At 39.8% G+C, this 22816-nt stretch overlaps 1 protein-coding gene across 7 annotated transcripts in view; it reads right to left on the minus strand.

Moving 5' to 3' along the window:
- NCOA7 (nuclear receptor coactivator 7) overlaps positions 1-22816 on the minus strand; it is an 83149-nt gene that overhangs the window by 22387 nt on the left and 37946 nt on the right. For 5 of the 7 annotated variants that reach the window (XM_030447504.1, XM_030447502.1, XM_030447503.1 and 2 more), the window contains exons 4-7: positions 5292-5371; positions 4349-4456; positions 2909-3007; positions 1790-1915 (exon numbers count right to left, since the gene is read on the minus strand). In XM_030447504.1, the coding sequence (XP_030303364.1) occupies positions 1790-1915; positions 2909-3007; positions 4349-4456; positions 5292-5371 (413 nt within the window). Of the gene's footprint in view, positions 1-1789; positions 1916-2908; positions 3008-4348; positions 4457-5291; positions 5372-9605; positions 9704-22816 lie in introns of those variants that run through there. The other 2 variants (XM_030447505.1, XM_030447506.1) reach the window with 2 other exon arrangements.

Here is a 22816-nt window from a genome sequence, read left to right on the forward strand (position 1 = left end):
TGGTAAAAGAAAAGCCTCTCTCCTGGGTCTTTATACCCAGTCACGCAAGGTTTGCTAACAAAACATCTTGGGTTCCAGTTGCATCAAGTAAGACATTGTAAGAAAAGTAAAGAAAAAGATTGCTTAGTGACACGCAAGTCTCTGGCTGAAAGGAAAGACATCTGAACTATTCAACCTTCATTGCTGGCTGCCAGAAGCCAAAACTGCAGACTGTTAGTCAATTTCAAACAAAATAGGTCAGTGGATTTAAAAATAATTTTAAAAAAAGAAGTACCATTTTATTCTAAATGTAGCCACCTTCACAGGATAAATCAATTTGTATGCAACCTGCACACTTGAAGGCAATCATATTCATGGAAATATCAGTGTTGTTATGCTAAGCTACATTATAGTTACCCTTGGTCTACTCTTCAAGAGGTATATGCAAAAAAATGGTATATCTAGGGACTTGATACAAAACAGCTTTTCCTCAACGTAGAAGCAGCTTCTACCACTGCTTCAAGCTTATTTTGCACAACTGTAAAAACACATTTAATTCTTCAAAATGTGTTCTGGCCATGGATTTGATAAAAGGCTGCATCTGTCATTAGTCAGAATTCAACCTATGGCAACTGACCACATTTCAAAGTTAAAAAAAGACTTCCAATGTCTTGCTCCTTCACCCCTTTCTTCCAGATAAGCTACAAAATGTGCGTAAATCATGACATCTGACAAATAGGAGCCACAGATCAACAGAAGTGACGTGCATTCTAGGTACTATTTTTCCAGTCTTGCAGCCATAAAATTGGCAATCTGTATCCTTTGCACCTAGATATCAGATAACAAAGAGACAGTATTGCCCTAATTTACATGCAAGATACCAAGTAGCCCTCTATTACTTTCAACAAAATGGCAGACTGAAAAATTGAAAAGTGGTTAAATTCAGTCTACATCTACTCAATACGAAAAGCTGAAAACTATAGGTGTAAACATATCCATCCTAAAAAAAAAAAAAATCAGAACTAAGGGGAAAACTACCATGGGAGGCATCTCCAGTGTTATAAATTACAGAGGATCTGAAGACCAAAATGTGCAGAGATCCAATCGAAACCAGAGTTAACAAGAAGACACTGTCTTGTGAACTTAAGAAAAAAGGGTTAAAACACTGCCCAAACTTTGTGCCTTCACTTCTGGAACAGCTGCTGTAAAATTCAAGGCTGCAGTCCCAGTGGGAACACGTATGTTACAAGAATGCTTGCAAGGAAGAAAAGTTTGTACCATGCAATATGCATCTTTTTATTAGGGTTTGTATGACATTCATTAGGAAGTGCAGAAGCAACATGGACATTTATTTGGAAACACTGCTCTGAAGACAGTTAAAATTTACCTTAAAAGTCATACATGGAATAGATAGTGCTTGTTTGATAAGACTGTTTCACAATTTGATGGAACTGGACAACTAATCCTGACACGTCATAAATCTAAAGTGCAGTTTTATCTGTATCTAGCAATACACTCTGAAACAGAGAATTCTGGTAAGACACAGTAAAGGAATGAAGACAGGTAGAAAAGTTGTTCTTTCATAAAACAATTATCATAAAAGATTAAACAATTGAAAGAACAAAATGATACGGGACATGACTACCATACCAATAAACACAGCAGTGACAGATAAAGCCACCATAACACTTGTGTGTCCTATCCAAACATGAATCACATTTAACTCCTCTAGTATTTACCTCTCACTTAGCCAAGCAGATTTTTTTTTTAAGGAATCTCAAATAGTGCTCAAAAGCCAGGTTCCACCTACCTTACCATCTGTGAAGTAACGACAATTCATTTTTAAAAATTTGACCACTACAGGCTCATCCTCTTCTGAGGTAGAGGACAGGACTCTCTCAACTGGTTTGAAAGCTTTTCTTGCCAAATCAGCATCCTTAAAAGAACAAAAATTTCAGTGCGAAGAAACAGGACCAGAATAATGTACTTCTAGACTTTGAGCAACTAAAAGGCCAGGTTCAACCAACATTTTTCATTTTGCTTAAGGAATAAAAGTGGTAGCCATGGATGTACGTACATATGTATGTACATTTCCCACAGTATTCTGTATGCAAGAAAAGCCTTGGAACATTACAAATACCTCCATCCAAACAACAGGAATTAAACACCAAGAAAATCAGCTCACTGCCACTTCATCCATACTGAAGCCCTCTCCACACAGTGTGCTGCTGTAATTACCCATACAGGTGGAACAGAGATACAAGACTAAAATTAAACTGTTATTCACTTCAGGCTTCCCTCCACTCTTTTAATTAGTTACAGATTTGAAATGTTCAATTGCTTTAACAACAGTAGGTAGATAACTAACTCCTTAAAACTATCTAAAATCATCCTGGCCAATGATTCTTGTAAGGAAGATGAAAGATCAGCCAAGGTCTTTCCTAAAGATTAAATCTAGCAGTCTATATAATACAAGCCTACATATGGGTACCACTATAATATGATTAAGTAGAAATAAATTGACTGCTCAGACTGAGCTAACAGCCTCTGAGCCCAAGGATCCCAAGGCTCTGGACTTCAGAGCAGTGTGAAAAACTCCAGGGTGAAATATGACATAATTCCTCAAATTTAACTTTTTAATAATATAAACTATGCAATACATCATTTTCAATTGTTTTGATAGACTTGGGGTCCAAATGAATTTATAAACTGGGTTTCTATGCTCAGACATAATTTCTTTAATTTGGAGTATTTTAGAGATGATAAACTTTGTAGTACAGAAAATTAACATTAAGTGTTAGTCAAAACACCACACAAAAGGTCTGTACTGTAACCTCAAAAAACTGTTATTTACATAGCTTTGAATCTCAGCTTCAGAATCAGAAATTATTTTGTGAGTTTAAGATCAGTGAACCAATGCTGGACTTACAGGGAGTTTATCATATTCAGCATCTGATGATGAAGGAGAAACATGAGCACCAGAACTAAAAGACAGCCTCACAGTGCTTGTTTCTGGCACAAAGAGAATCTAAAGACAAACACATGTTAAAACAGTAAAATAGATGCTTCAAAAAGCTATTCACTAGAATGACAATCCAACACTGATTACTCGTGATTGCAATACACTCCTTAACAACTACTTATTCATAGGTGGAGATGGTGGGACATATGCAGGTTTAATAAATTACAGGATCTACCTGCACATTTTGTTTTGCAGCACAGGCAAGAAAATGAAACATTTTCCACAGAATGAGGATTTCTGTTATCCCTTAAAGTTACAATCCCCGTTTGTGTTGCAACTATGGCAACTACAAAACACGTAACTGTAAAATAATTAGGAACAATTATTAACTTGGAACAGCAACCTCTCATATAAAGAGAAGGCCATCACTGAAGATGAGGGATTTCTAAGTGTCAGAAGTTTACAAGACCTTTTTATAAGTTGGCTTTTTTCAATAACACATTTGTATTTCCAAATTTAAGAAAAAAAATCTTTAAACGAACCACTATTTTAGCATCATGTACTACATTTCAAAGAAAAGAAATACTTTGGTTTTTTCCTTTGCTCACAGTAAATATGCCAGGTTTTCAGTACAGCAATAGTAAAACTGCAATACAGCTTTGGACCTTCACTCCAAATGAAAACAGTAATTTACAAAAAGTCAGAGCAAAGAAATATAGTTCTAAAGTTAAAAAAAAATATTCACAGTTTAGTTTTAAACTTAAAACAGTAAGCAAAATGGTTTTATTTTTCTGATCCCAGCTTTTGTCTGCCGGGTAGTTTTAGGCAAGTCACGTCATCTTTTTGTGCCTCAGTTTCCCCATCTGCCTATCAGGACACTTCAATCTCTTCACACCCATGATGCAGAATTAGAGATCAATTCTTCATGAACCAGTTGTTAGACTTCACGTTTGCATTTCTATTACTTGAGACTGTCCCCAAACTGGTCTTATCTCTGTTTTTTTTTTCTCATCTTATAGGAGACTGACTCATCCCCAACATAATGGCAAAGAGCCATTCAATTACAGTATCTAACTCTCTAAGCCTGTGATGTGTTATATATAGCATTCATTTAGGCTTTTCAAGAATCCAGGTCCCTTGCAACAGCTACAGTTATCTCTTGAGCTTCAGTTATCTTTAAGCTTTAGTGATAGCAAATAAGTAACAGAAGTCAGATATGACAATTACAAAGCTTCCCGCCCCAACTCCAAGTAATGACCCATTGAGCTCTCCCCATTTGAAGGATTTAAATTACTGTCTATTATCCTTGTACCCAAGTACCTGTAAGATACATGAAAGTAGTAAAAAGCTTTTAAATACATAGCAAATAATCAGGTTTCAGGTATTAAAAAACCATAAACCATTTACCTGGCCTGGCACAATCGTCTGCGTGAAAAGCTTATTGAGCTCCACAAGCTTGTTTGGAGTGATGTTAAACTTTAATGCTATACTGTTTATGGTGTCCTGGTTTCCAGCCTGAAGAAAGAGTTGAAGCTTAAGTTGAAGCTTAATGAACACATCCAGCACACCAGTTTAACTAAAACCATCTAAAAGACTACTTGCAGAGAATAGATTTGATGATCTCAACACACTCTCAGTTTAATAGCTTATGTGATAAGCTAGTATCAATTAAAAAAACATTCTCTCCTACTATAAAGTAGACATAATAGAGACACATTACAAATGTCCCTCTCCTTTTCTCACAAAACTTTAAAAGAGAACCACCTTACTTTGAACTTGCCTGGCAGGCAGGGAAAGGACACACACTGAAAAGTTCATTACACCTTTAGAAGCTGGAGCACGTCAGGCATTTGTCCTGTTCCCAGCTGTGATGCTGGGACCCTTGTGTGTGATGGAGTGTGGGGTTAAGGGACCTGGCTGGATCACACAGAGACAGACCTTCAAGGCATAGCCAGTCCTCTGAGTTGATTCAGGAGGCTACTGCCACCCCACTCCAGCTTAAAGTAGTTTCACATCATCTCGGGACCAGCACCCTTGAAGACCTAAGCAACACTGTAGAAGTATTTTTCAGAATAACAAAAACTATTACTCGACTGAAGACCCATGCTACTAGAGTAAAATAGGACTGGCAGCTGTGAGAAGAGGCAGAGGAATTAGGCTGAACAGGGTTCAGGATGTGAGTCCATCTCTTCCCACAAAATGATTTTTGGAGCAATCCCTATTGAAACAGGCACCAACTGCAGTCATTATTCACGTAAGTGTTTTCAGTTTAGTGCCTCCAGCTCTTTCTCCACCTCAACAACCTCATTTTCAAAAAGAAGGCATGAACAAAACACACACCAATACTTACAGTATATTCTATGGTACCATGGGGTTTCTGAGAAACCATTTTTTTCTCTTTCTTTTCATTGGTTTTGTTTTGATTGTCATCTAAAGAGAAAAAAAAAATTTGATAATTGACTTTCAAGATGTTTGTCTATCAACATGTTTTGAAAGAAGTCAGCAGGATGTACAAATTATAACTGTGAACAAGAACAATAGGGCACATCAAAAACAACTATTAGGCCTTAAAATTGCATTGCAAAGCAAGCAAAACTTCATCAAGTAGAGTAGGTTTAGTAACCATTCAGGAACTCTGCAAGAGTAATGTATACGTGATACCACACCAACACAGAGCCAGTCCCATGTTTTTCTCTGTGATTCCTACATAATTCAGCTGTTGGATATAAGTACTTTGTGTGATGAGGTGCTCTCAGGGCTGAGGCAGAAACCAGTAGATGAGTGTACTCACAGACACCGTATCAATATGACTGCCACTAATACTAGCTAATCACCACCAGCAGTACATCATATGTAAATCTAATGTAAACTCGCAAAGTAAAAGCATGCAGAGTCCTGCAAAAAGCCAAATAACAGAAAGCAAAGCTGATACAGAAGACATTTTCCATCAGCTACAGTATGCAAATCTCATGGCACCTGCAGAAGCTCTTGTGACCCAAAAGTCACATGAGAGCTCACAGGAGGACGAGCTGAGCAACTATTTCCAATACTTATCACAGCAGAGACTGAACAAGACCCAAGGATGAGGGAAGATGCCTGCTGCCCAGAAATCCCAGCTCCTCAAAAGTGATGCTGTCCCAGAGGGCTGACCCTCCTCACCCTGAGCCCACACTTGCCTACCTGGAGGGGACGAGGGCGGCATGCAGCCCCAGCTCCAGGAGCAGGGCTGGGATGGAGAGAGACAGTACATGGCTGACCCACTCACCCAGCCCACTCAACCCCGACCCCTTGTAAAGTTCCTGCTGTCTCTGGCAGGGTGGTGCAGCCCAGATGAGCCAGGGAGATGTGAGAAGGCAAGGCAGGGCTGGGCCCAGCAAAGCCAGCAGTCAGGAGAAGGAAGACTCTGCCCTCCTGGGATAACTGTTCCTGCAGTCCAAGTCAGCAGCTCTGGAAGGAGATGAGGGAGGAAAAGACAAGGAATGGTAGCACAGGACTTCTGGCTTGCATTCAGGCTTTGCTGCAACCTTTGCTATTTCCAGAGAGCAAGAAGCAGATAGTAAAAAGAAGGGTGAGACTCACCTGCCCCAGTGTAATGTACACAAGAAGAAAGGAGGGGCTCAGAAGCATGCTGTACCTGACCCTTCTGTCAGCCCATTTCCACATCAAGATTAATGCTGGGGCTGTCTCAGCATCTTTCAGAGGCAACACGGTCAGAGACCATCTCCTTCAGTCAACAGAGACTCACAGACTGCTGCACACACCTGAACAGATATCCAAGTGCTACTGCAGGGGTACCCCACCCACTACCCACCAGGGATTCAGTCATGAGAAGTGCCATGGACATATGTTATATGGACAGTCATATAACAGGCAGCAAAGACATTTTACCATAATGTAATAAAGGCAGAAAGCATCCAGAGACTAAATACACACAAGGTAAGTCCATGTGAATAGTACGCATTACATAAAGAACAGAGGTAGGGAGAAAAAGATCAAGATGATGCTGGCTTTTCTGAGACAGCATTTTGGAGCTGAGCACCACTCAATTATATCAAACATTTAATCTCTGAGACTGGAGACCCCCAGTAAACCTTCAAAATTAGCATTCTTGCTCCCTTTTTCTGGATATTTGCATTTCCACCACTGTCACACCATCTTCCTCCAATCAAAATCAAAGCAGTCAGTGGTGAAGAACAGAAACACAAGTAATGACAACATTAGCAGGGCATAGTATTAAACCATCAGGAATACAACGCCTGTATGGCAGATGAAGAAGTGGCAAACAGTGGATGTTTCCTTAATCCATTATTTACATACGACTGCCAACAGAGTCATAATCCCATCTCAAGAAACTACCTTAAACTCCCTGGAGTGAATTTACACTACTTTGTGCTAACCCCGCAGTTCAGTTATTCCAGCATAAGTAGAACCATGTATCGCATCCATGCAGGCAAACTACCCAAGATGCCTATGACCTACCAGCAGAGAGACAAGAAAAGCTTACAGGTAGACTTCATCTTCTAGTAAATGATTTGATCTAGCTGGAAATAGTAGATAAGTATTCAGATATATTAAAACTTGCTTAGCTCTGAAACATCACATTAAGTAGGAAACAGTTAAGAACAATTATTTCATACAAACAAGACATGCAGTAGTAACCCAGAGAGATGTAGAGAAAGGAAAACATTTTGTACCAATTGAGTGTGCAAAAGTTCAAGTCTGTGTGTGAATGGGAGGAATAACAATGCACAATACAAGCAGTTTCTCTGCAAAGGTTATGAAGTTTTGTTTCCAAAGCTTTATCTTTGGTGAGCACTCACCACAACAGCACCCACTATGCCACATTGGCACAAGACCAAAACATATTCTAGCAATAGAGGTATCTTTCTCCTCAGCAGCTTCCTACCTGAGAGGGGATGTTCCTCACTCTCATATCCCTGTAAAATACATTGTATTTTTCGGGTCCTCCTAATGGGCTGCATAACTTTGGAGATAAAAAATCCCAACAACCTATCCAGTGAAAAGTTATAATTTGAAATACTGTGTTACAAGGAAACACGTAATATGCTCTAGTTCTTAGCTGGCAGGACTGTGGGTCTGTTTGTTTAGCAAGGTCTCTAGCACAACCATGCACATACAGGAGAGTGAGCCAGATAACCACACATAGTTGGAAACTGAAAACTGCACAAACAAGAGAGAAGCTGAGTTTAGACTAAACACAATACAGTCCTTCTTTTGCCAGTAAAGGTTAATAAATCCTAAATAAGCCTAACGATGAGACAGTGTGTTTTGCTTCCACATCTACATGATAGAACACATGTTGCTTAGCCTATTTAGCTGCAGGCCAAAAGAAGCAGTCACAGTTTGTGAACTTATTTGTCTTTTAAACAAAAAATCTGGTACTTGTTTAAATACCTTTTTCTTCCTTGATTTTGTTTTTTGTTTGTTTTTTGTTTTTTTAAATCCCACCAGTAAGGGGTTCTGGACACCATCCTTACAGTGAGCATAACAGCTTGGCAGGCTTTAGCAATTAAAAAAAATATTCTACCACTATGAATAGTGGAAATTCTTAACTATTCTGAATTTTAAATTGTGCATATAAAGAATCATAGGAAAAAAAAAGGCTTTAAAATACTACATTAAAACATTCAAATCTTTAGAGGAGAAGAAATCCAATAAATCCATTAAATCTGATAGGTACTGCTAATCCCACATACTGTACTCATAGTGAGGCCAAAGTCACAAAACACAGTCTGCATGAATGGTTACAGTGGAGGGGGTGGAAAGCCTGGTAAAGCAACCAAAACACCACAATATGCTATTTCTCCAGCTCCCTTATACTCTCTCATTTCTCCTTCCAGAAGCCAGGTGTTTTCTGATGTGATCTGAAGGTTCTAGCAGCAGTCCCAAAGGCATCCAGTGCACACACAGACATGATGGAGTCCTTGGAAACCACATTTCTTTCCAACAGAATTAGATGGAAAAGCCACATCTCTCCACAGGCTTTCAAATAAAAGCCATTGGCTACTTCTTGTACTTGGACAGCTGCTTAGTGGTGAAGTAACTCACAGCTCTGGCTCCCAAGTCTTCCTGCACTGCATGTACACTGAAAATGGAATCTTATAGCCAGGAGAACCAACTAGGTGTTAATGCAAATTTCATCACACTGCATTTTTATGAAAAGGGCAGAGTGGGTGGACTGAACCTCCCTGTCATTTCAGGAAACATGCAAAATAAGAATTATGCAAAACAAGTAAAATTAATAAGCAATGAGAAGAAGAATTCTAAGTAAGAACAGGCAAGAAAATACAGGTCTATTGAAAACAGATAGGTCTAGAATAGGATTTTTCTCTGATCTTATTGGTATATTTATACCTCTGTTTCCTAGCAGATTTTCCATATTTCACTTTGCAATGCTACAAGAAACTTTACAAAAAAAGAGTTAGTTAGGAATAATTTGGAAAACAGCTCTTGAAGGAGTATGACGAAGGCATCAGTTTATCATCCAAAAGACCTTGACACATGATATGAGAGTTACACCTCTGTAGCTAAGTAAATAGCTGTATATCAACAGAATAAATAAAGTAAATAGCATCAATAGATTCCCAGGCTGCTCATGCTGACATACCATGTGCCACTGCAAGACAAAACCATCAACACCAACCTTAGGGACTAACCTGCTGCTGGCCAAAATCAGTGCAGGGCTTCTCAGTGCTGGCAGTGACAACTGCACCTGCCCAGCAGCTCCTGAGCAATCAGTCAGGCTGGTGCCTGGTAATGGAATGGTGAAGTAAACAAGGGGCCAAAGGACTGACCACTGCCTGCACCAGGTAAGCAAACTCAGTATCCTGAGAGAATAGAGGCAATGACATGCTTAGACCAAAAGTCCATTTTACTCATTAATCTGTGTCTTACCAAACACTTAGGCAGCATGTAAATAGGGAAATCTTTCCCCTGACTAGCTCCCTTGGCTTCTAAAAATCATGGATTTCCCAGGATAGAGAAGCAGCATCCACTAAACTGCCCAGTCCCTTCAAGACCTCCACACCAGTTCTGTGCCAATGAACCCCACTGTACCATGCTGTGCTACATAAAGTGCTGTAGTGAAATGAGGCAACCAGGTGCCACTAATTCCCAGGGAGTGGCATGAGCTTGTGTTAAGCCCACCTGTGCCTAACTAGGGTGGGCCCCCACGGCGCATGAGCAGGATTAGGGGGCCAACCTTAATCAGGCACAGGTGGGCTTAACACAAGATCATGCCACTCCCTGGGAATTAGTGGCACCTGGCTGCCTCATTTCACTACAAAGTGCTGCTTCCTTTCTTGTACTTTATACTTAATTTTTTAATTTCACTGAGCATCGTAATGTTATTTTTAAGAGTAAACAAATAAATATTCCTTATTTGTCTTCTGCATACCATTCATGATGCCACAAATTCCAGTAACTTCTTAGTTATTTCATTTTTTCAGGTTGACTAATACTAGCATACTTTAGAATCTTATTTCTCTGATCACAAAGGCTATCCTTCTCATTTCATTTTCCTTTTCCACAATACCCTTTTTCAGCTGAAGAAAGAAAAAACAACTCCAATTTTAAGATGCAAAAAAAAATATTAATTTGTGCTATGACACAGTGAGTGTTTCTTTAAAATATACTATTTTCCCACATCACTGAGCACACCACTGCTTGTTTAGGGCATCCCAGTCCCATGTCTCCATGATAGATTTTTAGAAGAAATAAAACTATATTACTACAGTCTAGACAAGCACCAGGACCAAGGAGTGAAAATCTGATGGTAGCTAACAAGATATGCAGTAAATTCAGGGGAGAACAGATATCATCACCTGGTGTAATCTAGTGAGAGTAGCAATAACAAAAAATGAAGAAACAAGGCTTCTTGGGGTAACTCCCTTGCCATTGAGTAAGGTCTGGTAACAACCATCCTGATAAAGATGGAGGACAGGTAAGCACCACATAAGTTATTCTAGAGAAACAGACACACCTCAGGAATCTGAAAGTCCTGCTTAGACTGGTAGAAGAGGAAGGAGAAAGATAAATCAGTTTATCTAAACCATTTCTTGTTCAATTTCTATGTTCTAGATTAACATTTTAAGAACTTTCAGCAACGATGCTGTATGCAGAATCGTGTATGGGATGATTTAATTGAGCCTCCACAAGCAGTTTTCTGGCTCTTCTCGTGGCTCTCAAAGTGAACTGAAATACACTCACATAAAAAGTATTAGTTTTAAATGAAATGTCTTTCAACTCCTGTCAAGCACAGGTGAACCAGACCACTACAGAGGATAAATCCCTGGTTTTGGGACACCCTCCACACACTGACATCCCAGCACTTCCCACAGACTACAGCAGTCTTTTAGGAAGGCACATTATTATCGCAGCCCCATTCCATCCTTTTGCCAGCTAAAGCAAGCTGGTGTACACATCCCTCACATCCCCAGAAAGGTTTTTAGGCATCTGACCAAACCTGTCCCACTGAGGAAAAGGTTGCAAGTTAGACAGAAATATTATGTGCTTATATTTAGGCATGGACTGCTACAAGGTTAAAAGAGAAGAGAAAAAACCCAACAGAGACAAAACAAGCAAAAAAACCCAAACCAAACCAAAACCAAAACAAAACAAAAAAACACCAAAAAACCCAACAAAAAACCCAAACCTACAATATCCCACCATCTTAGGTGCCTGTGCTTCCAACTTTGCTTTCCACTTTTCCCACACCCTCCTGTCAAGCTCTCAACTCTATGTCTGCAGTTTTTCTTTACTAAATAATATTTTTTGGCCTCCAGCTTCTCTACTGTTGAACTCAACTGAAACAAGAAGGTAGCTGTCATCCAGCATGACCACACTTGTGCTCCTTCACTAGTGAAACTTCCTACCACAGGAAAATTCCCTGATCAATACAAGTCCAGGCACATGATTCTCAAGTATCTACACCTTGGACAACTTTCCTCTGTTCTCAACAGAAAACTGCTTGTGATTTTCCACTAGTTATTTTCCAAGGAAGTCTTCCAAAGGAATAAAGAGAAAATACAGTGCCCCCCCAAAACATGACAAGTAGTTCAAAGAACTGATATAAAAGAAGGTAATAATTCCTTCTGCTATAAATTCAGAAGGTATTTTAAGGCACATTTAAATATGAATGTGGCTATTGATATTCATGCAATATTCACATACTGCAGCTTCTACATGAAAAACTGTAGATATTTTCAGGGAATTTTAGTTCCATCTTTACTTACTCCTTCCTCCTCTTGCAGTGCAACAAGCAATGCCCCATTTTACATGTTTAACAACTTACTACAACCTGATTGTGCTGCAGTAAAACATGAAGTGACCATTTCCCACCACAGTTAAAAGCTAAAGACAACCCATTGCCATCCTTTGCACACACACACTGCGAAAGGCTGGAGGACAGGCAACACCCAGACTTGGGCAATGAGACATGCAGAAATACCCAGAAAGCAGGACACACAAGCCCCTCAGGGACAGCACAGCAGGGTAAGGACTCACCAAGAGTGCTACACTCCAGGCAGCTAAGCAGCTCTCACATTCAAGATGGGAAGATGTGTGCTGATGGTTTTGAAGTTTCCTTTCTAAGGGTCTGCTTGAAAAGCGGTAGGAGTAAAGATCTGGTTTAAAGGGACACTGAGGTTTAAGAGAAGAGAAAAGAACAAACAAAAAAACCCCACACCACCTGATTTCAGAGGAAGGTAGTTCATACACTCCAACTACCAAGAGGAAAATTTGACACATTATTGTCAAGAAGCAGTGATATGCAGCCAACAGCCCAGTGCTTTAGCTCTTTCTCTTGGCTGGAGACAATATGCCAGCAGCTGAAATGTACTGGAACTAGAGTACTGCTGAGACAGTGTGCCACAGGGCAGGTAGAAAAAAGCAGTGAAGTGACTGGAAGACTCTATACTGAATGCTGGAGTCAGAAGGGAAGCGTAAGAGAGAGGATGAGCAGTGCTGTGAGCAGGGAGGGTGTGAAGTAAAGGCAGAGGTGGAGAGTTCCTGGAATTCACTCCAGGTCCTGTCTGAAGACACAGAAAGGGTTCAGATCAAACGATAGCCTCATATCAGATAGAAACCAGACATACTTCTGCAGGTAGACACAAGTACTTAAGAAAAAGGTCTTCATGTTATTTGCCTAAGCACAGCAAACCTGTAGAGAAAGACATTCTAGATGCATGTGCCTGCTGACAGAGACTGCACAACCATTCCTCTGCTAACAGGGGATGCTGAGGGGCTGGACAGCCTCTGCCTCCAGCTCCTGTGAAACTTATACTGGGAAGAAGCAGATGAGTGACTCCCAGGGAACATTCTCCCAGTTTTTTCCAGGTGTAAAGCTGCCTCTATGCAATGTGATTATTTGGAGTCGTGGGGAAGAAGAATGGAGAGAACACAGATAGGGAGAGCTAAGGTCCTTGCACACCAAAACAGGTAAGACAAGTCTACTGAGAGAGATAGAGCAATGAAAATATGTAGAAAAATGAGTTAAGTTTTTGGGACTATGCACATGCTTTTCAGGTCTGCCAAGGACCAGGCTTTGCTGCTAAATACAAAATAGGAAAAAGTTAAGATATTTATCAGTTAGACAGCAGAATAGCTCCCAGCTGCAGTGATTGTATCACCCCCTAAGTAAGCTGGTTACACACATTTTTCTTTTGTGTTGGGAAAAGTGTCCTACATGGTATAAATCTTTTCTATTCTGAGTCTCCCTGAGACAGAGGGGGTACATTAGCAAACATTGTCAGTTGTCTTTGGATCAAAACAAAGATTACATTTCCTTTTGGGATTGAGGCAGAACTAACACACACTGAGATCCTTTTTAAGCAGCTGTTTAGATTTCAAAAAATCATTTTTTAATTTCCTAAGGAATATAAGGTACAAAAATATAACTATCCTGAGCATCTCTCCAGTGGAGAGAGTAGTTAGTGCTTCAAGAAAACAAGGTGCAAAAGAAAAACAAGTTGAGATAAAACAGTATAATTTTTGCTAGTCATGTAGTTCATACAGTTTTTCCCAGAATAGTTTTAGCTAGAAAGGATCCTTAAAAGTCTCTAGTCCAGCTTCCCTGGAGCAAGCACGGGCATTTTCAAGCAGATCAGGTGGCCCGGGGCCCCATCCAACCTAACCCTGAATGTTTCCAGAGATGAGGAAGCTACAGCCTCTCTGGACATTTAAATCAAGTCCCCATGATAAAACTCTTGGAGATTTTTTTCACTAGGGCATTTTAAAATTTTGCTACTTTACTGAAGCTTATAGCTCACACTGGCATATTATAGGGATATAATATCTACCTATTAGAAAGTGTCAAAATACCAAACACAAGAAAGTAGTAGCGTTAAAACCAAAAGTGATCCTCAGGAGCCTTAAGTTCCACACAAGCTGTACATCTGTAGATGTCTGACTTGTCCCAGGATGTATGTTGGCAGCTGGGTGAAGCACTTCATTGCAGAGGTAGTCTTCTTTTATGTTATATATCAGGTTAGTGTTTTTGAATTTGTAGGAAACACAAAATTACCAAATTTATATTCGTTCAATCCAGCTATACAAATGAAAAGCAGAAATAAAAATGGTACAGGAAGTAAAAAAACCAAACTGGGTAATTTTCCTTACACAAAAGAATACTTTTGAAAAAAGAAAAAAGTGCCAAGAGGTCATAAATTAGATAGAATTTATAGTATGTTAAATAACTGTAAAAGCAACCACACAACACTTTGAGCATAAAAGCCAAGATTTCTACAAGGAAACACTAAAAATCTCCAACATATAATTTAAACTGCACAATGTTTATTTTCATTAGGTTGTTTAGATTTTTTTTTATAAGACACAGGAAATCCACTTTTCATACTAAGCAATAGTTAAAAATCACCCTTTCACACATCTAACACCAATTTCTTCAATGAATTTACCTTGATAGTGATAAAGGCTCAATGCACTTGAGTCTTTACAACTTTCCCTGCATACAGACCCCAACATCAGTCCCCCTGGAACAGTACTGGATTTGGACACAGCTCCACAAGCAGCTTACATTGACCTACGAACAGTGCTGACAGACAGCACTGCTTGTGAACCTAGTTCAGGTGTCAGTGCCTAAATGCATCTATCTCAACAGCACCACGAAAAAATTTCTGACTCTCCACTACATCAGGGACTCAAATACAATACAGAGGAAAATCAGCCTGTCAGCAGAGCAGGGCTGAGGGAATGCATACTTCGACATCACAGACAGAGACACGTGCATTTTAGAAAGTTCTTAGCACTACATATGCTGTTTCCTCTCATTGATTTTGCTTCATGAACACACAGCAGCTTGTCTGGAAAGGCTACGCCATAAAGTCAACCAGGACATTGTCTCTTTATAACATATGCTGTACTGCCTTGTCTATTGGTTGGTGATTGTGAGTTTATAGGCCAAAATATTGATGAAAATCACAAAGACTCTAAAGACAGGGGACATATGCCCTATTTTCATGTACAGAGATCACACGAGCATCTGATGTGCTGCTGACTGCCATCACTTCATCATACAGATCCTCGGAAGCCATAGAAAAGAGCAACTCAGACTATGTATATTCCTACTGATACCAAGCACAACCTGACAAGTCACATCATAGACATCATGACAGACTGACAAGACAGAAGAAAACATAACTGTGGAAAGATGGGAGTGAGAGTGTAACAAAATAAGAGATCTGAATTAACTTTGTATTCGTTAAATACAGGTGAAAGCAGTTCTGCTTTTTAGACCATTTAGGCTAACTTCTCATGGTGTATTTCAAGCATAACATGGGAAGTTATTTAAGAAGAGAAATTAAAAACCTGCCTTGAGGGTACCAAGCTTGAGTTATGCAGACACCCAGAGAATGACTCCCTCACACCTCTGCTTGGAGATGAAAAGATCTGCAGTGATTTTGAATGTACTCTCTCACGTTCCTTATGTACTTGGCTTATGAACATTCCTGCCTTAAAGAGATAAAAATCTTACGAAAGTAAACCTCATGTGTGAAACTACAAAGAGAATATCCTGCCTCCTCCCTGTTAGCAGAGATTCCAAGGAAACCACAGGGAGTCACCAGGCAGGGGGGAGAGCCTATGGTACTGATACACCTGGGCGCTGCAGGGTGCTGCTCCACAGGGACTCAGGTGACAGGTCCTGGAAACCTGGATCGGGGAAGAGGCAAAAGATCCATCTGCCTGGTTGGCAGCCCTCCCAGGAAACACTGACCTGAAAAAGCTGCAAGAGAGTCCAGTCCTTTCCCCCAGCACAAGATGCACTACCAGAATCACCTCCAATGAGCTGCACAGCCCTTGCAGGCACTCAGAGTACCTTCACAGGGCATCCAGGCTCAGCAAGCACAAGACCCAACAGGCAGGTGGCACAGCCTGGGGAAGTTCAGACTACCCCAAACATGGTGGTTCCTGGAAGTGAAGGACATGCTAACCACACAGATCTATTTCCATTTGTTATCCCTGGCATAAATATAACAACCCTTTCCATTAGTTGTCCCGACACACTTCCTTTTCCCCTCCTGCACACAAAGCTGACTCAGCCTTGCTGTAACCAAGTGCTCCACAGGTTTCCTCCCTTGCTCCAGGGGCACCTTTTTAAAGATGTTAAATGCATCTGCATTTAAATATAATTACAAATGTAAGTGCAAGATCTTCTTGAAAACTCAGGCCCTAGGAAAACATCCAACCCTTGAAAAAGAAGTCTGGTTCTTTCAGCAATGTGATCAGTTTTAGCAGATCCAAGACTGGGCCCCGGTCTGACCTTTGCAGAATAGATCACAAGATGTCACTCTTTCTAAATCTTACTTTCAATAACTGTAGAATATAACTTTTAGAAAATATCAAATCCTGGTCTTTTTTCCCCAGTGGCAGAAATTTCACTGTAACATTTTCTATGTCTCTCCCATCAATAATTACTGCCACTGTTGCTGAAAAGGTATCCCTAATTTCTCATCTTCACTTTTTTTTTTTTTTACATTCCTCTCTTACACTTACACACTCTCTTACACACTTACATTTGAGTGTTTGAGAATCACACCAAAGGATACAAATATATCAATTTTCCTTCTACATCCTTTCTTCCCTGCTGCCCCGATGCACATCATAAAACTCATGAAACTCAACCACTAGCATTCCATTTGAACTAAAATTGTTATCTTTTGATCTTAACACAGTTAAGAAATCTTTTACTGTTCATGCTCTGTCCTTTACCACTTCAATTCCCTCACTTCCCACTTGAAATGTAAGTTTACTACCAATGGCCAAGTTTCCAACCTGTTTTTACATATCCATACAGAGGCTCACTTCCATCTGACAGCAGACTCTGAACAGCTAAGTCTTCTGTCCTAACTATTGGTTTTGAGGCAACTTATGTTTCGATAGTCAATACCTAAGTATAATATAAGTTACACTTATCTCTGTTGTTTACTTCATTTTACAATACGCAGGAACTCATCCATCAAGGTAAGAATTGGAAGAGGATTCCACACATGGGGAGCTCAAGCAGTGTTAAGATGTCTCCATCTAAATTTTCAGAAGGATAACAGCATTATTTCTGGGACTGACTGCTCAGATCACATTCTCCTGCCTGCAGACAGGCAGGGGCATCCTTTCTCCTTGTGATGATTTCTAGTAAACACCAACCAACAGCCCAGCTTGAATATATCCTGGTGACCTTAACACTGATCCAGTGGCATTCAAAATCATTTGTCCTTATTCCAAAACAAGTGATCTGAAACCAGCTGCCTTTCATTTGACCACCTCATTCTTTCCACATGGCTGCAGAAACTGATGCTAATATACCAACTGCCTGAACCTTCCCAACCAGCCACTGCCAACTACATCCAGTTTAGACTCACATGTAAGCTATTCCAAACACCCTGTTATTCTATGCAGGCATTTACAACCAAATAAATGGTCTTCCTATGCTGCTTTAATTTTATTTGAGATCTTTATTTTGGAAGAAACAAATTATTTCTCTTTTCATCCCTCCTTACATTTAGTCTCATTTTTGCTGGCCAAGGCCAACCTGAAACACAAAAGGTAAGGCAAGGTCCCAGAACTCTATGGAAATTCAGAACCTGTTCCTCTTATTCTTGTATTAAGAAACTTAAAACAACACTTTGTCTTCTAAGTAATCCAAGTGATTTACAATTTACTTTGTTACACAAATAGGAGTGACCAAATCAAGGCCCCACAGATGAAGGCTGATAACAGCTAATTACCAGCAAGAATTTATGTGATTTTTTTTTTTAATGTACTCAACCTTTTTATAACTAGCACCTTAATAAAGTCCTAACTACATCCTACTGTTGAATAACCATACCAGGTAGCAGAAAAGACAAAATCAGGACTCATTAGCAGAAGAAGATCCATTTTTCAACTCAACATATACTGAAAAGTCCACTTCAGATTAAGCCTATAAAGCAACTGACCTAAGTATTAGAAGCTACTATGCAAAGTGGGTTCAGTAAGACACTCAAGTTTTTAATAAATTTAAATTCTCTAGAAATTTTCACTTCATTTCAAGCAACTTTCAACTTTGTAACAGAGTAAGTACTGCTGGTGTCATGGGAGCTGCCTCTGCTGTTTCTGTGCCAGTCTCACCACATTACAGATGATGAAAATTGCTGGGCCCTCTCTGTTTTATTTATTAACATTTGTTCTTGGCCAGCTACCCAGTGCATTCAGGCTTGGTAGTTGCACAAGTGCTGTGCTGCTCTCATGCCACCCCCCGCCCAAGAGACAGCAGGGAGAAGATGTAAAAAAGACATCAGTTTACTGCAACTGGACCCTCTGGGGAGATACTCCAGTAATTCCTGTTCAACATACAAAATACCATCTCATTAAATGACCAGATACTGTTTTTCCTCTTCAGGACTTCTGTCACAGTGTTTAGGTCTCCTGCTTGTTTGAGACAGAAATCAGAGCCACAGTAAGAGGAGGTTTTGTTAATCTCACCTCCCACTTGCTGCAGAAATTGAACATCGTACAGTGAATGAGAAAGGATGGCTTTATGACTAGAGAGCAGGATGATAAGCTAGTTAAATGGATTTTATTTTGCTGATAAAAGTAACTGTGATGTAGGACAAATCAAAACCAAATTTTTCTTTATGATGCATTTTTTAACAGGGACCAATTCTTCACATCTGCTGACTACTAATGATTTCAAGCAAAATCAGTGCAGTCTTTCTACCACAGCTGGTAGAAAGATTTAATATATTACACTGGGACAAGTATACAGAGAAAATTCAGAGTATTGTAATTTACCTTAATGTGTATGACTATTACACTGGTTACTTTCAGAAGGTCACCTTTTTTCCTGTTTCACTGTCTTCAGTGCCAAAACACAAATTATCTTCTTCAAATAGATAGCAATTCCTGACAGAAATCCTAGTTCTCTAGTCTAACCGGAGTCCACCTAAGAATTCCGTCCCAGACATGTGCATCCAGCCTTAGAGCTGATACACTGGTGCTTTCAGCTGTTACAGTTCCATTGCTGGGTTCCTGCAACTTGCCTTGTGTTTGTGAAAGTGTTTTAGGGCCAATGACATGGTGGGAGGAAAAAAGCAAAACAATCAGAAAAGAGGAAAAAAAAAATAATAAAGCAAAGCAAGTCAACATCTTCCAACAAGAACAGGCTTCCCATAGGAAGTGTGTCGGAACTAAGCAGCTCAGTTGAAGAAGTAGGTCAACCAGGTTATCCCAAGAAGGGAAAAAACATCTTGGGCACTGGATACAACAGCCTGCAAACCATTGCACTGTGCCAGACAGACACATCCTTGCAAAGCTGAAAGATTGATGCAGCAAAAACAGCAAAAAGTACTGTTAAGAAGCTGACTGCCATATAAGTCAAGAAATGAGGCAAAAGTAAGGAGAAAGGAGTGTTATTTTCATTGGTCTCCAGGAAAGAAAGTACTGGGGCCTCTATTGTCTTAAGGCAAGAAAAGGGCTATGTCTGCTCCTAGAGATTTGAAGATTAAACAGTAAAAATATATTTCAGAATTACACAGCCACTGCAGAACAAAAGAAGTGCTGTAAGGAAAGGAAAAGGTTATACTGGAGGTTGCACTGGAGTAACCTTCTGGCAGTGGGATCTGTTCAGCCATTTAGCAGTGCCTCAAGAGTAATGATCAATACCTCATACCATGAGGCTATTTGTAACAGTGCCACCACAGTGCAAGCAGGTATGCTGTATGGAAGAGTCTTGGCTAGGGAAAGCCATGCTGGAGGATCCCTTTCTACAAGGTGCAGGATCCCTGACACCTCCTCAGCTCTTTGATGCCACCTGCCAGCTGCAGGCATTAATGCAACAAAGCACTTGGGTACTGGGTGAGGAGCCCCTCACCCCATTGCTGCACTTGCATCCTTTTCAAAGAGTAAGAAAAGTCTTTTAACCATGCTCCTTTCTACAAAGTGTGGCAAGGAGCATCACTACCTCTAGTTCTCTGCAACCTTCAGAAACTGTGTGATAGTCTTTCTACCAGAGAAGAGGGACTTACTGAGTCAACAAAATCCTTTTGACAGAGTATCAACCCTTGCATAAATCTATTAAAAGAAATGACATTCAAAGTGAAAGAGTAAGGATGTCACTGTCAGCATTTATGAATTTATAAAGGCAAACACAGTCATAAGCTTCTAATGAAGGGATGAGCTGTGTAAGGAACAAAAGGTAGGGAGAAGTGCGCTCCTTCTCCGTTAGTCTTAGAACAATAAGTAAAGAAGGATTTATAATCTAGTGAAATATAAAAAGGAGATTATCCAGAGGACAGGGGTCTTCATTCTTCTAGATTGACAGACAAGGCCCTTCTAGGCTCAAAGCAGCTTATGACAGCACTTCCATTAAACTACAAAATTATGTATGCATCATCATATCCACACACATGAGAATCTGAAAGAATGTTTCTACACCTAATGCATTTTTCTTTTGATTAGTAAAAGCAAACATCTTGGCAAAGTGCAGAAAGCATTTAGAAAAAAAATCAGTAATTCCTGTATCAAATTTTCTTAAAGTTATGGACATTAAGTCAAAGCTGAGTAATAGGAAAAAAGCAACTACCAAACAAACAAAACCCTCAAACCCTTATGCACATACAGTCAGAAAAATAATTAACCATAGATAAACAAGAGAGAGACTATTTCAGTCAGAGCACCTCTGAAACATCAATAAACTAACAATTTAGGGGGAAAAATGTGGAAGAAAAAATAATTATGTATATGTAACCACAATACTAAGTAACAAAGAGATATATATGCACACTTGGACAGTTTCATATGAAACTGTATCGATAGTTAAAAAAATAGTCTTGTCAGATCTGCCAGTATCTTCCCACCTCTGGAGCCAAGAGATCTTCCAGCAGGGAACTGCTGAGTACACACCTGCTGGCAGAACTTGGGTCAGCAAGATGGATGGTTTTGTCCTCTGCAGCATGAAGGTGAAGGCTAATATGCAAGTCCAGCTTGTACAGGCTGCTACAGGTGCAGGGAGAACTCTTGGAAACTGCTTGGGATGTTAGTGAAGGAAGCAGTTTTCAGGAGAGCAGAAAAAAAAAAAAAAAGTGGCTAAACAGATAACCAGTCAGCTATAACTGCAGTGGGTAACACAGGCAGACTAATGCTATGGCAACTGAATTCCACCAAAATTACTTAATTTTGAAAGCTGAATAGGGAACATGGAGCTATTGCACTTGCTTCAGTTGGGTAACAAGCCACATTTAGGAACAATCAAAAGCAAGCAGCAAAGTAACACATCTCTCTCTATGGATGGAAAAGTTACGGAGGGTTTGTCTCTGTGGATTTTGCCAGTTGGGTATGTGCACAGCTCAACAGCAGAATTAATTTCTTGTATTTCTCAACAGAAATTCGGGATTTCTGAAGAACCCAGGAGCTCTGGACATACTCATGACAGTCAGTAGCATCTCAAGTCACCTCTGTAACTATGCCAGTCCATATGAAACATGGGAAACAAACACCGGTAAACCCTGAGTTTGTATTGACTGTTGTATGACAAGCTAAAGGATGACCTGGAGAGCTTTACATTCTCCCTCGTGAGCACTGCAGCACTTGGCAGTCAAGAGACAGGGATGCCATCATCCTCCTTTTTCCCACTGTTCCACTGCAATGGAACAATGCAAAGGGCCAACTGGTTTTCACAAAACAGCTGGAACACTAGGGAAAACAAATGCAGCTATCTCAAGCTGCTAAATTCCTTTAGGTAAAAAAAAATGTAAAAAATAATGATTTTTAAAAAAAAGATAAGATTACAGCTTTTAGCAGAAGCTCTTTACTAGGAATGCAAAATGAGTTTTAGATTTTATAATTTGGTTTGTTTTCTTTAAATTAGCATACTAACAAACTGGAAAGGGTTCATAGGTTCATTCCTTAACAGTTTTCCAGTTTTCCTTCTACAGAATTTATTTCAGTAACAGTGTGGTCAGTACTTCAAACAAGAATTAGGTTTTCTTTTCAGTCCAAGACTATTGATCTGATCAGATTTCAACCTGCCACAAGTTACCGACTGGTCAGTAAATCACTGTAAACTCTTTAGCCTGATAAGAAATGTGATTTCCAAGATTTAACTTGTTTTTTCTAAGATTCATGTTCTCTCATAAAAGACAATCTCTAGGCATGGACTAGTCTGCATGTGTCAGTCAACACATTTTTACTGCTGATTCATTTCCTTTGCCTAATGAGGACTCAGTTCTTAGGAAACAGCCTGCACACTTTCATGTACACTGTGTGAGAAGGACACAAGTCTGCTTCTAGGATACCTACAATCTTCTGTTGCCTGCCTTCTCTTAAAAAAAGATTCCATCCAAGATGGAAACAGAGTCCTCTTAATCT

Source organism: Calypte anna, chromosome 3, assembly GCF_003957555.1.
Source record: "Calypte anna isolate BGI_N300 chromosome 3, bCalAnn1_v1.p, whole genome shotgun sequence".
NCBI lineage: Eukaryota > Metazoa > Chordata > Aves > Apodiformes > Trochilidae > Calypte > Calypte anna.